Source organism: Portunus trituberculatus, chromosome 34 (genome assembly GCF_017591435.1).
Source record: "Portunus trituberculatus isolate SZX2019 chromosome 34, ASM1759143v1, whole genome shotgun sequence".
NCBI classification, from domain to species: Eukaryota; Metazoa; Arthropoda; class Malacostraca; order Decapoda; family Portunidae; genus Portunus; species Portunus trituberculatus.
In genome coordinates this window covers 8,539,467-8,553,101 of record NC_059288.1, presented here as the reverse complement: position 1 = coordinate 8,553,101, position 13,635 = coordinate 8,539,467, and the positions used below count along the sequence as shown (strand labels likewise).

Below are 13,635 nucleotides of genomic sequence, written 5' to 3'. Positions count from 1 at the left end.
GGAGAGGAATTGATGAGACGAAAAGCTTTGATTCCACCCTATCTAGCAAAATAATAATAATAATAATAATAATAATAATAATAATAATAATAATAATAAAAATAATAGTAATAATAATAATAACAATAATAATAATAATAATAATAATAATAACAATATAGAGGTTGACTCTCTATGATTTTCAATTACCCATGTAAAGTTTAAAACATGCCACTTTGATGGGAATGAGGAGGTGTTTCCTATTAACTACTTCTCTCCACACATCACAAGTCCATTCAAAGTGAACACACTATAAGAGAAAACACATGAAGTGCAATCTTACTGACACCAAGGAGGCGCCATCATGCATGTACTGAGGCAATGCATTCACCACGGCTGTCACCACCACTCACTGAAGTATTAGCCCACTGAACTTGCTGGCTGTCTTATACATGTAGTACTCTTATTTAGGGTGAGATCACATGCTTCCACTAAGAGTCACGGTACTGTCTTAGAACCACTGAGCTGTGTACTGTGTCTAGGAAAAGTCCCAGTAAAGGTATCTAGTTTTGTATGGTTCAAGTTGGAATAGACTGATTTAATATGTATCAAGAAGCCACCTGGATATTTATGAGATAAAAGGCTAACCATGCAAACTCTGGAACTTTCAGCCTGCTTCTGCATTTCCATCTTCGTCTAACCTGAACTCATTTAAGAAGGAGGTTTCAAGACATTTCTCCCATTCATTTGGCTAAATCTCTCAGACCTGCATGGGAACTGGCACCTAAGTGGGCCTTATTTTTGTTTAATTGCTGTTGTTAACCTTGGCCACATTTCCCCTCTTACATGGAGAAAAGCAATACATAAAAGGCTGATAATGCAGACAGCACACAAAAAAACTAACCATGCAGACACACAGTACATGTACTACCATCACTGACAGAAGAGTGGCTAAGGTGGCAACAGTTGATGATGTGGATGTATTTTATTTATTTTTTTCTTTTATGCAAGGGGGAAGCCAGCCTAGGGGGAAAAAAGACCCTCTTGACTGCCAGTTCCCTAAAAGATTAATAGAGTAGCATGCCAGTTTGTCGAGCAGCATGCCAGTAAACACTTCTCACCTGGCCAGCTGCTCCACCCAGCCGTGCTTCTTACACAGCTCCTCATTGTGCCTCCCTGTGAGTGGCAGGTTAGTGGGAGGCAATCAGTTAGTTGTTAGTGGGGAAACTGGCAAGGTCATTCATTTGTTTTTGTCAGAACGCCTAACTGTGACACCATGCTTGCTGAAATGTATTCTGACCTAAACCAACACTGGGGGAATCACAAGACCAAATTGTGTGAAATCTATACTTTAAGGGCTACACTCAAACTGCCTCAAATAACTCATAAAGTACACCTAAAAGTGGTAAATAGAGCCAAAAAATGTAGCGAATCATTGGCAACACTGCTCACCAATAACAACATTACTCATGGCAGTCACCACCACTGCCACTGTCAAAAGTGCAATTTATGTAGTTTCAAGGACTATTTAGGTATTTTTGTTGATCTCTGACCTCTTTTACAAGGCACATTATTCAATTTCATGCTCTCCCTCCCAAAACCCATGATTTCCCAGAGGTTGGAGATGAGAGGTAGGCATAACTTGAATAGTCATACTTTTAAAACTATACATTTGCGACAGAAATGATGTAGAACATCAATAAATTCACTACATGTCTAACCAGAAGAGCATAAGCCACATCAGAAAATTGTTGGTCGGATGAAGCTGCAAACTGACAAAATTTTTGTTTTTCATCTGAAAACAAAAACAGACCACACACTCCTCACCTTAACACTAAAGTAATCGAAACGTCTCTAGACCAAACACCATGGACTGAACTGGACGGTGGACTAAGAAATTACAACTCCACAGACCTTTATGTCTTTGAAACAAGCTATCAAATATCAAGAGAAGCCCAAATTAATCCATAGGAATCTGATTATACAAAGACGAAAATATCAACACTACAGTAACATAATGATCCAATTTACCTCATTTATGCAGCAAAAAAATATATCAGGAAGCTGCCAAGAGAACAGTGACACACGCACGCATGCAGGCAAACACACACACACACACACATCGAGATGGATAGAAAATTATTTGAGGGGGAGAGAAATAAGGACGGTAGTTAAAGATATGAAGTCCAAGTGGAGAGCAGTAGAAAGCGGAGTGCCACAGGGGTCAGTATTGGCACCAGTACTTTTCCTCATTTATATTAACGACATGCCAGAAGGAGTGAACAGCTACATAAATTTGTTTGCGGATGATACGAAACTGTGCAGAGTTATAAAGCAAAAGGAGGATTGTGAAATACTGCAAGAAGACCTAAATAAGATCTGGGAATGGAGTAAGAAGTGGGAAATGGAATTCAATGTGAACAAAAGCCATGTCATGGAAATGGGAAAGAGTGAAAGACGATCTGTGGGAATCTATAAGATGGGAGATGGAGTAGAACTGGAGAAAGTAAAAAAGGAAAAGGACTTAGGAGTGACGATGGAAGAAAACAATCAACCAGTAAGCCATATTGATAGAATTTTTAGAGAAACATATAATTTGCTGAGAAATATTGGAGTAACATTTCACTACATGGACAAAGAAATGATGAAGAAATTGATAAATACTATAATAAGACCCAGATTGGAATATGCAGGAGTAGTGTGGACCCCTCATAAAAAGAAACACATAAGGAAATTGAGAGGCTACAAAAATGGCTACAAGAATGGTCCCAGAACTTGAAGGGATGACATATGAGGAGAGACTAAAGGCTATGGATCTACCAACCCTGGAACAAAGAAGGGAGAGAGGAGACCTGATACAAGTCTATAAATTGATCAACGGAATGGACCAAGTGGATAATGAGAAAATGATCCTGAGAGAAGAATATGACATCCGAAGCACAAGATCGCATAGTAAAAAGCTGAGAAAGGGAAGATGTCTGAGAGATATTAAAAAATATAGTTTCCCGCAGAGATGTATTGAGACGTAGAACAGTTTAGATGAAGAAGTAGTGTACGAGTGTGCACACTTTTAAAGTAAGATTGGATAAGTGTAGATATGGAGATGGGGCCACAAGAGCATAAAGCCCAGGCCCTGTAAAACTACAACTAGGTAAATACAACTAGGTAAATACACACACACACACACACACACTCACAAACCAGAGAGGACTGTCTGCTGTTGCAGGAAGATTTAAGCAAGATCTATGAATGGAGCAAGAAGTGGAAATTGGAGTTTAATGCCAAGAAATACTACATAATGGAACTAGGAAAGAGTAAGAGAAGACCAGTATGGAACTATTTGATGGGAGAGGAACAAATAATGAAGACTAAAGAGGAAAAAGATCTTGGAGTGATCACACAAGAATATCTGAGCCCTGACAAACACATGGAAAGTTTTCAGGATAACTATTTAGTGCAGATGGTAGATAAACCTACTAGGGGGAGGAAGGTTTTAGACATAGTACTAACAAATATTGAGCATTGTTTAAAGGAAGTTGAAGTAGGAGAGACCTTAGCAAACAGTGACCATCATATAATTAGATTTATCATTAATTCCAGTAGGGATAATATAGTGAATAAGACTAGAGTCCCAAACTAGCAGAAAGGCAATTATGGTAAGTTATGTCAGTTATTAGGAGAGATAAACTGAGAAGATAGTTTTGGAAATAAAACTGCACAGATGTGGGATATTTTTAAGGTTGTAGTAAAGGGTATAGTGATGCAGTGTATCCCTTACAAAGATATAAGGCAGAGAAACAGGAAGCCATTATGGTGGACTCACGAGATAGGTAGACAGATCAGAGAGAAGAGGGCATATAGAGAGTTGCAGAAAAGTGGGGAAGATGTAGATTTGATTAGGTACAAACAGGTCAGAGATGATTTGAGTAAGGTTATAAAAAAAAGTAAAAGGCAGGCAGAGATAAAACTAGCTAGAGCTGGGAGTAAAGATCCCAAAAAATTATATAGTTATTTCAAGGTCAGTGATAAAAGAAATAAGGATAGGATTGGACCACTCAGAAAAGATGGTGTAGTAGTGGATCAAAATGAAGACATAGTAGAATTATTGAATGAACAATTTTCTTCAGTATTTACTAGGGAAAGAATAGGAAATCCTGTTACAAACAGTGCGACGAGTAGTTTAAGAGCTTTAGAAAATATTGATATAAAACCGGGAATTATTAGGAAATTTATTCTTGAACTAGACGATAGGAAAGCTAGTGGTCCTGATGAGTTACATGCCAGAGTACTTAGGGAGGGTGTAGACAGTATTTCTGAAGCACTTAAGTTAATCTTTGAAAGATCACTTAGGTTTGCTGAGATACCTCAGGACTGGAAGTTAGCTAATGTTACACCAATATTTAAAAAAGGTAGGAAGGATGATGCGAATAATTATAGACCAATCAGTTTAACTAGTATAGTATGTAAGATACTAGAGAAAATCATTAAGGGTAGTATTTGGGAGCATTTACATGAGAATAGATTAATAAGAGATACCCAACATGACTTTAGATCAGGGAGGTCCTGTCTTACAAATTTGCTCGATATCTTAGAATATATTACCAAGGAGTTAGATGATGGAAATAGCATAGATGTTATATATCTAGATTTTAGCAAGGCGTTTGATAACGTACCGCATAGGAGGCTAGTGTACAAATTGAGACTACATAGGATAGGGGGTAGGTTAGTTGATTGGATTAGTGAATGGCTTTCTGATAGGAAACAGAGAGTAGTATTAAATGGGGCAATGTCTGAGTGGGAGGAAGTGGTTAGTTGGGTACCCCAAGGATCAGTGCTAGGACCTCTTCTTTTCTTGGTGTACATTAACGATTTAGATATAGGAATTAGTAGCAAAGTATCAAAGTTTGCAGATGATACTAGATAGCATGTGCAGTACAGGGTGAAAAGGACAATTACAGAATACAACGAGACCTGGACAGGCTGATAGCATGGGCAGACAGGTGGCAGATGGAGTTTAATTCTAAAAGTGTCAGGTTATGCATTTAGGTAAAGACAACACAAACTTTAGCTATGAGATGGAGGGATGTTGGCTAGAGGCAGTAGAGGAGGAAAGGATTTAGGAGTAGTGATAGACAGGACTATGAAATTTTCAAAGCAATGTTTAGAAGCAAGAAATAGGGCAAATAGGATCCTGGGTTTTATAAATAGAAATGTTAGTTATAAAAGTAAGGAAGTGGTGCGTAGCTTATATAATTCCTATGTTAGGCCCCATTTAGAGTATTGCATACAGGCCTGGTCACCCCATTATAGGCAGGATATCAAAATGTTAGAAGCAGTTCAGAGAAGAGCAACTAAGATGATACCAGCATTAAAGCGCCTGGAGTATAGAGATAGATTAAAGGAATTAAACATGTTTTCATTTGAGAGGAGATGTATAAGAGGGGATATGATAGAGTTATTTCAAATGTTCTCAGATACAAACTACATAGATGTGAGATCTTTCTTTACCTTAGAGGAGGGAAGTAGGATTAGAACGCAAGGCTGCAGGTTAGATATAAGAAAATATTTCTTTAGTCATAGGGTGGTAGACTTCTGGAATGCATTGCCAGAGAGGGTTGTAAATAGCACTAGTTTGACAATGTTTAAAAACAGATTAGATAAGCACTTAAATTTATTAGATTTATAATTACGTATAGCGCTGCATGATAGTTTTTATAAGAAATTTACTATAGTTAAACAAGACATGATCCCCATGTATGGGGATCACAGATTGTAGAGGAATTCGCTGCAGGACTTAGCCCTGTTAATGGGCCAGATATTTAGAATTAGTATATAATGTATTGTGTACTTGTAAGTGTATCTTTAAGTACTGATGACGAGGTCGCTGTGCGACTGATACAGGATAACCTAGATGGGCCCTGGTGGCCCTTTGTTATCCTATTATTTATGTTGTTATATGTTATGTTATAAGAAAGATATTTGGACTATCATATAAAATGTTGACTAATATAAGAGTGGCATTCCATTACATGGATAAAGATATGATGAAAAAAATAATCACAAGCATGATACGCCCAAGGCTGGAATATGCAGCAGTGGTATGGTCTCCGAACTCTAAAAAGGATAAAAGAAAATTGGAAAGGATACAGAAGATTGCTACAAAGATGGTGCCAGAATCAAAGGACCTCACATAAGAAGAACGACTTAAGGAAATGGGACTACCAACCTTACAAGATAAAAGAGAATGCGGGGACCTAATAATAATGTATAAAATAGTAAATTATATTGAAAAGATAGACAAAGAAGACCTGGTGCTGCTGGCGGAAGAGGATGAAAGGACAAAAGAACATGAAAAGAAGATCAGAATGAGGCAGTGTGTGAAGGATATTGGAAAATACAATTTTCCACACAGAATGGTGGAAAAATGGAATGCATTGGATACTGGAATTGTCACAGCACATAGTGTGCATAACTTTAAAGAAAAACTAAATAAATGGAGATATGGAGACAGGACACTATGAGCCCCACTCGAACCCTGTACAATACAACTAGGTAAATACACACACACACACACACACCATGTAGTGTAGTGTTTGGCAGGCTTGGCTCACAAACAAAAAGGTCCAGGTTTGTGTCCTGGGAAGCAGCACAGCAAATGGGCAAGCCTCTTAATGTATAGCCCCTGTTCACCTAGCAGTAAATAGGTACAGGATGTATTTTGAGGGGTTGTGGCTTCGCTTTCCTGGTGTGTGGAGTGTGTTGGGGTCTCAGTCCTACCCGAAGATTGGTCTAGGAGCTCTGAGCTCACTCCGTAATGGGGAAGGCTGGCTGGGTGACCAGCAGACAACTGTGGTGAATTATACACACACACACACACACACACACACACACACACACACACACACACACATGATAAGTGATACAGGAACATGTCTGGAAGAAATGTTGGGTGGCTGTGAACGAACTATAATGATGGGAGATTTTAATTGTAAAGAGGTGTGTTGGGAGGACTGGTCAATGGAAGGATCAGAGACAACATGGGGAAATACACTACTGACACTGGCAATGGAAAATGTGTTAACTCAGTGGGTCAAAGAAGATACTAGGTTTGGAGGAGAGGGAGCATCGTCAAGACTGGACTTGGTCTTTAGTACAGAGCCAATGGTCATTGAGGAGATGAGGGTGGAGTGCCCTTTAGCAAAGAGTGATCATGCAGTTTTGGAGTTCAAGGTGATAGATGAAGAGAAATCTAGAAGAAATGAAGAATATAAAGTGGGAAGATGGAATTATGCCAAGACAGATTTTGGAAACCTAAAGAAATTCTTTCAAGAGACAAATTGGATGAAATTCAAGAGTGCTAAGGAGCAAATGAAAAGTGGAAGGAATTTATAAAAATATACAAAGAAGGTGAGAAAAATTTGTACCAATAAGACAACATAGAGAAGTTGGAAAGCAGGACTGGTTTAACGATAGATGTGAAAAGGCTAGAACAAGAAAAGAGGATGCATGGAAGAGGTGGAGAAGGAAAAGACGGATTAAGCAGTGGGAAAGTTACAAAAGAGCAAGAAATGAATATGTGTTGATTAGAAGAGAAGAAAGAAAGAAACAAGAAAAGGATATAATTGATAAATGTAAAGACCAACCAAGGCTTTTTACAGACATGTGAACAACAACATCAAAAATAGAGAAAGTATTGAAAGTTTAGAAGTAAATGGAGTATGCAGTGAGGATCCCAGGAAATGGCAGAGGCTATGAATGGATGCTTTCGGAAGGTATTCACAAAGGAGACTGCTTTTGACAAACCACTGGTAATGGAACAGAAAGGGATTATGAAGGAGTTTCAAGTAACTGTGGAGGAGATCAAGAATATGATGGGGAGTTTAGAAGTGAGAAAAGCTGTGGGACCTGATGGGGTATCAGGATGGATTTTAAGAGAATGCAGGAGCAACTGGCAGAAAAAGTTTGTGAAGTAATTGATGCCTCATTAAGGGAAGGTGTAGTGCCCCAAGACTGGAAAAGAGCTAACATTGTCCCAATTTATAAATCAGGTAACAAGAGAGACCCATTGAACTATAGACCAGTGTCACTTACAAGTGTGGTAGCTAAGATGTGTGAGAGGGTGGTGAAGAATAGATGGACAGACTTCTTGGAGAAAAATGACATACTTTGTGAGTGTCAATTTGGTTTTAGAAAAGGGCGTTCATGCACGACAAACCTGATATGTTACTATTCGAGGGTGATAGATGTAATACAGGAAAGAGATGGTTGGGCTGATGGAATATATCTGGATTTAAAAAAGGCCTTTGATAAGGTACCACACCGGAGACTGATCTGGAAACTTGAAATGGTAGGAGGAGTGCATGGCAGTTTACTAAAATGGATGGAAGACTTTTGGTAGGAAGAGAAATGAGAACAATAATTAAGGACAGACCATCAGAATGGGGCTTGGTGGAGAGTGGAGTTCCACAGGGATCAGTGTTGGCACCAGTAATGTTCGCGGTCTACATAAATGACATGGTGGATGGGGTGTCCAGTTATGTGAGCCTATTTGCAGACGATGCAAAATTGTTAAGAAAAGTGAGATGTGACAAAGATTGCGAACTACTCCAGGAAGACTTGGACAGAATATGGAAATGGAGCTGTACATGGCAAATGGAGTTCAACACGACAAAATGCAAGAAATTAGAGTTTGGCAAGAGTGAAAGAAGAATCAGGAGTATGTACAAGATAGGAAATGAAGACATAAAACCAGTCATGAAGAAAAAGACCTTGGGGTGACAATTACCAATGACCTATCGCCAGAGAGACATATAAACAAAATAATTGGAGAAGTATTGAACTTATTGAGGAACATAAGAGTGGCGTTCAGATATTTAGATGAAGAAATGATGAAGAAAATAATTACTGCAATGATAAGACCAAGGCTTGAATATGCAACAATACAGTGGGCTCCGAACTTAAAGAAACACATAAGGAAACTAGAGAAAGTACAGAGGGCTGCAACAAAAATGGTGCCTGACTTAAGAGATTTGACTTATGAAGACAGACTGAACAGAATGCAACTTCCGACCCTGGAAAACAGAAGAGAAAGGGGAGACCTGATAGCAATATACAGAGTGATGATTGGCATGGAAAAATGGATAGGGAAGATCTGTGTATGTGGAATGAAAGAATGTCGAGAGGGCATGGGAAAAACTAAAATGGCCACTTATAGGAGAGATGTGAAAAAATATAGCTTCCCTCATAGAAGGGTGGAAGCATGGAATAGTTTAGACGTGGAAGTGGTCAACGCAAGGAATATTCATGATTTTAAGAAAAAGCTGGACATTAGTAGATATGGAGACGGGACAGTACGAGCATAGCTCTTTTCCCGTATGTTACAATTAGGTAAATACAATTAGGTAAATACACACACACACACACACAGTCTTAGGACTATTTAGTCTAACATCAATAAATAACCCTCCAATCCTTTAAACAATACAAAATGGGGGAAGAAATTATAATGAAGAGGAAGGAAGAGAAAGACATGGGAGTGGTTGTACAAGACACTCTTACCTCAGAAAGACATATAAATGGGTTATTTATTTCAACATATAGGACACTAACAAATATTAGGACAGCATTAAATTACATGGATAAGAGTATGATGATAAAGATCATAGCCATTATGATAAGACCCAGACTTGAATATGCAGCAGTGGTGCGGTCACCATACATGCAAAAGGACATCAGGAAACTAAAAAGAATCCAAAGGACCACTACAAAGATGGTGCCAGAAATAAAGAACCTTTCCTATGAAGATAGACTAGAGATATTGGAACTACCAACTGTGAAGGATGGACAGGAGAAAGGAGATCTAATGACTATGTATAAGATAGTAAACCATATGGAAAAAATAGATGAACAAGACCTAGTATCATTGACAAAAAATGGAGGACACCTTAAGAAAATCATGAAGAGTCAATGTTTGAGGAACATTAAAAAGTTTAGTTTTCCACATTAGACGGTGGACATCTGGAACAGATTGAGTGAAGAGACTGTAGCAGCAGAAAGTGTGCACAATTCTTAAGAAAAGTTGGACAAAAATATATAAAGAGACAGGTCACGATGAGGCCCGTTCAAACTTTGTACTATACAACTAAGTAAACACTACAACATACTTGTCAAGTCTTATGTTTCTTGCACGTAATTTCTATGATTCTCAAGTCTTATGGCATAAATTGAAAATCTTATGTTTGCTCTCTGCATGCAATGTGGGTTTTAAATGTGTTTGTTATAAATGATTTGAAATGAATTCTAAGATATGCAATACAAGTAGTGAGTAAATTGCAGATTATTATTATTATTATTATTATTTATTATTTTCTATTGTTTTGGTTATTTGATTATGCATAATAGGTCAGTTTTTAAAGCAGGGAAAGAAAAAAAGTAAGAGATATAAATAACGACTAGAAGTGAACAAAAATCCATAAAAATTAGATGTGAAAGAATAATGCACAACAAAATAGCAAATTTGAAGTGAAGAAAAAGAGTAAAGTAAGAAGAAAAATAAAAAGTTAAAGAAGAAAAAAATGTAAATCAGTAAAATAAGTTGAAATTAGACAAAAAGTTGAGAATTTGAGAAGCTAAAATTAAACTAGAAAATAAAGAAAAGAAAAAATACCACACAGATGTCTATGTGGCCCCGGGACTTAACTTTTTGACAGGGAGGCTTCAGGGCTCTCTCTCTCTCTCTCTCTCCCCTTCCTTCCTTCCTTCCTTTCTTTCTTTCTTTCTTTCTTTCTTTCTTTCTCTCTCTCTCTCTCTCTCTCTCTCTCTCTCTCTCTATTTTTTTTATTCAAACAAATACACAAACAAACAGGCTGTGGAACAAAAATGTTCCACAGCCTTGAGGTCAAGGCTGTGGAACATTTTCGTGGCAGCCACTCCCCAAGTGAGGAGCATGACTACTTAGTAAGTGAAAGTGGCAGCCCACAAGTGGCGAGGCAGGCACCCGTCACGGCTGGTGTTGCAGTAGTATTTAGTGTAAAGAAATTATTTTGTATTGGAGTGTATTTTATTTATTTATCTATTTTTCATGTATAACGTCTAATGTACAGTATACTAATGTGTTATTCTCAAAAATATTATTACTATAGAGGTAGGGCATATTGTGTGAAGCTATAAGAGAACCGGTGTGGGGGAGGGAAACTGCCCCAAAGCAAGGATACAGTAGGTTAGGTTAGTGTTGGAGGGGGGGGTCCGGGGGGAGTTAGGTTTATGTTAGGGTTAGGTTAATGTTGTAGGGGGGGTCTGGGGGGGCTGCGCCCCCCTTCCCGGCTAGGTTATTTTATGTTAGGGTTAGGTTAGTGTTGTAGTGGGGTCCGGGGGGCACAGCTCCCCCACGGTTAGGTTAGGTTTTTGTCCTTAGAATTTTTTGATCGCCATATTTCGCTTCTTTTGGCTCCCCCCCAAAAACCCCTGATTCCCCACAGTCCCCCAAGCTTGTTGGGGGGAGGAGAGGGGAGGGTAGAGGAAAGGGGGGGAGCAGTGGTTCTGTAGTTTTACCAAAAAGTCTTGAAATTCTACTGCAAACATTTTCTGAGGAGTTATTTAGCAGAATATCAATAAATAACCACCCAATCTTTGACCCTACACAAAACACGCCCAAGTAATCCTACATACACTACACAAGAGGTTAGTACATACGCTGGCAGTGGCAGTGGACCGGTAACTACTTCCACTACCCACAATCCTTTACCAGCTGGGACACACGACTATTAAATATATACATTATTTCAACTTTCTCTCATTTTTTGACACTGTAGTTCTTCACTCAGTAGTCACAAGGGAGGAAGAATACCACCCACACCTTCCCAGTCCACAAGAACATCAAATAACCGGTGAATTATGATGGAAAACGTAAAAATGTTAATGCGAGTTACGTCATTGAATAGTTAAGGCGCTTGTACTTCCCCAGTGGCAGGTGTCACGGCACTCACCAGCTCCTCGTGACTGGTGCGGGGTCACTATGCATGTCACAGGTCAAGGGAGGCTGGTATCGTGCCCCTGTACACTAATGGTGCTCCTCGGGGCCGCCACACCTGCTGTTGTGCTCCTGACACTTGCCTCTCTGACTCTATGGTGTTGACGGCGCTTCCTCACCAGAGTCACCACCAACTGGCCGCGCCTCCACAGAACACCACTAATCTATGGCTAACTTATATATTTGATGGTTTCTATGTCCCTCGTTAGCTTTTATATATGTGTTCTCGCCCAAAATAACGACAAAAAAGACATAATCAAATCAATAACCACTTACTATTTTTTAAATTTATTTTATTCATTTAGGTTCGTAAGATGGATTCTGGCCAATGAAAAAGAATAAAAAAAAAAAAAAAACTCACTCCCTGCCTGCTCCTGTATTTCCATCTTCCCACGACTTGACTTCTTTTAAGAGTGAGGTTTCAAGACATTTGTCCGGACTTTTGGATAACTCTACTTACCTTAAGGGAACTGGCAATCAAGTGGGTTTTTTTTTTTCTCTCCTTGGCCAGCTTCCACTTCTCACACAAAAATAAATGAATAAATAAAACAAAATACAGTAAAAAGAAAAATAATAATCAATGGACCATTATAATCAATGGACCATTTACTTAGTTATTACTTCCTTATTATGTGTGAGTGTTTCTGGCTACTGGTAAGGGCAAAAAATAAATTAACCAATAAAAACAATAGAATAAAATAAAATGGGGCCAAGAATAAAAGATGAAACCTTACCCAAGAGAATGATTTCAAATATCCATAGCAAGTCATCTTGGAACTTGTACAAAGCCAACAGACCAACACATGACACCCATTGTAACCAACACACTGTTCTCTGTGGACCTTTTTAATTGTTTTTATTGCCCTTGGCCAGATTTCCCCTCTTACTTAAAGAAAAAAAAAAATAAAATAAAATAAATAAATAAATAAGTAAAAAATAAAAAACAAATAATATTGTACATATCATACACAATCTCCTCACTTATCCCTTCTGGTTACTAAGATAAGAGAGGGAAGGAGCCACAGGACCACAGCAACCCTACATGTGGCAATCCATGTGATACAGCATCTATCAACATCCACCTGCTGTTCCAATCTAGTCATGAATCCATATTATGAACTGTTATCATTACTCATGAGGCTGACCACAATAACACCCAGTATTCAGTTTTTTTCTTTTCCTACAGTTCAGACACCTTGGTTCCCTGCAGCTCTTCCCCCTAAACCAGTGGTTCTTAACCTGGGGTACTTGTACCCCCAAGGGGTACGAAACCTTAAACCTAGGGGTACGAGACATGGTAGGCAGTGCAATGGTACCGTATATTTACCATGAGAAAGCAAAACATATATTTTCCTAATTTTTCTCTTACTATAATTGTCTCAATTTTTTTAAGTTAAGTTTTTCAAGTTGAATCCCACTAATTGACACTTTTTATTTGAAATATAAAAAATTGCCTTTGTTCAGTAATTAAAAAAAAAATTCTCAGCAAGGTTTTTATCACTAATCCTTTTCATATGTTTGTATAGTATTTATATTGGCGGGGGTACGAGAAATTTTTTTGAGATATCAAGGGGTATGGGCACTGAAAAAAGTTAAGAACCACTGCCCTAAACAATGTAGCAGTGATT

At 38.3% G+C, this 13,635-nt stretch overlaps 1 protein-coding gene across 2 annotated transcripts in view; it reads right to left on the bottom strand.

The window, feature by feature from the left end:
• Positions 1–12,140, bottom strand: part of LOC123512851 (vesicle transport protein SEC20-like) — a 33,473-nt gene extending 21,333 nt beyond the window's left edge. Inside the window, exons 1-2 of one of the 2 annotated variants that reach the window (XM_045269494.1) lie at positions 11,964–12,140; positions 1,101–1,155 (exon numbers count right to left, since the gene is read on the bottom strand). In XM_045269494.1, coding sequence (XP_045125429.1) covers positions 1,101–1,146 — 46 coding nt within the window. In that variant the 5' untranslated portion in view covers positions 1,147–1,155; positions 11,964–12,140. The remainder of the gene's footprint in view (positions 1–1,100; positions 1,156–11,963) is intronic. The other variant, XM_045269495.1, reaches the window with a different exon arrangement.
• Between the last annotated feature and the right edge of the window lie 1,495 nt (positions 12,141–13,635).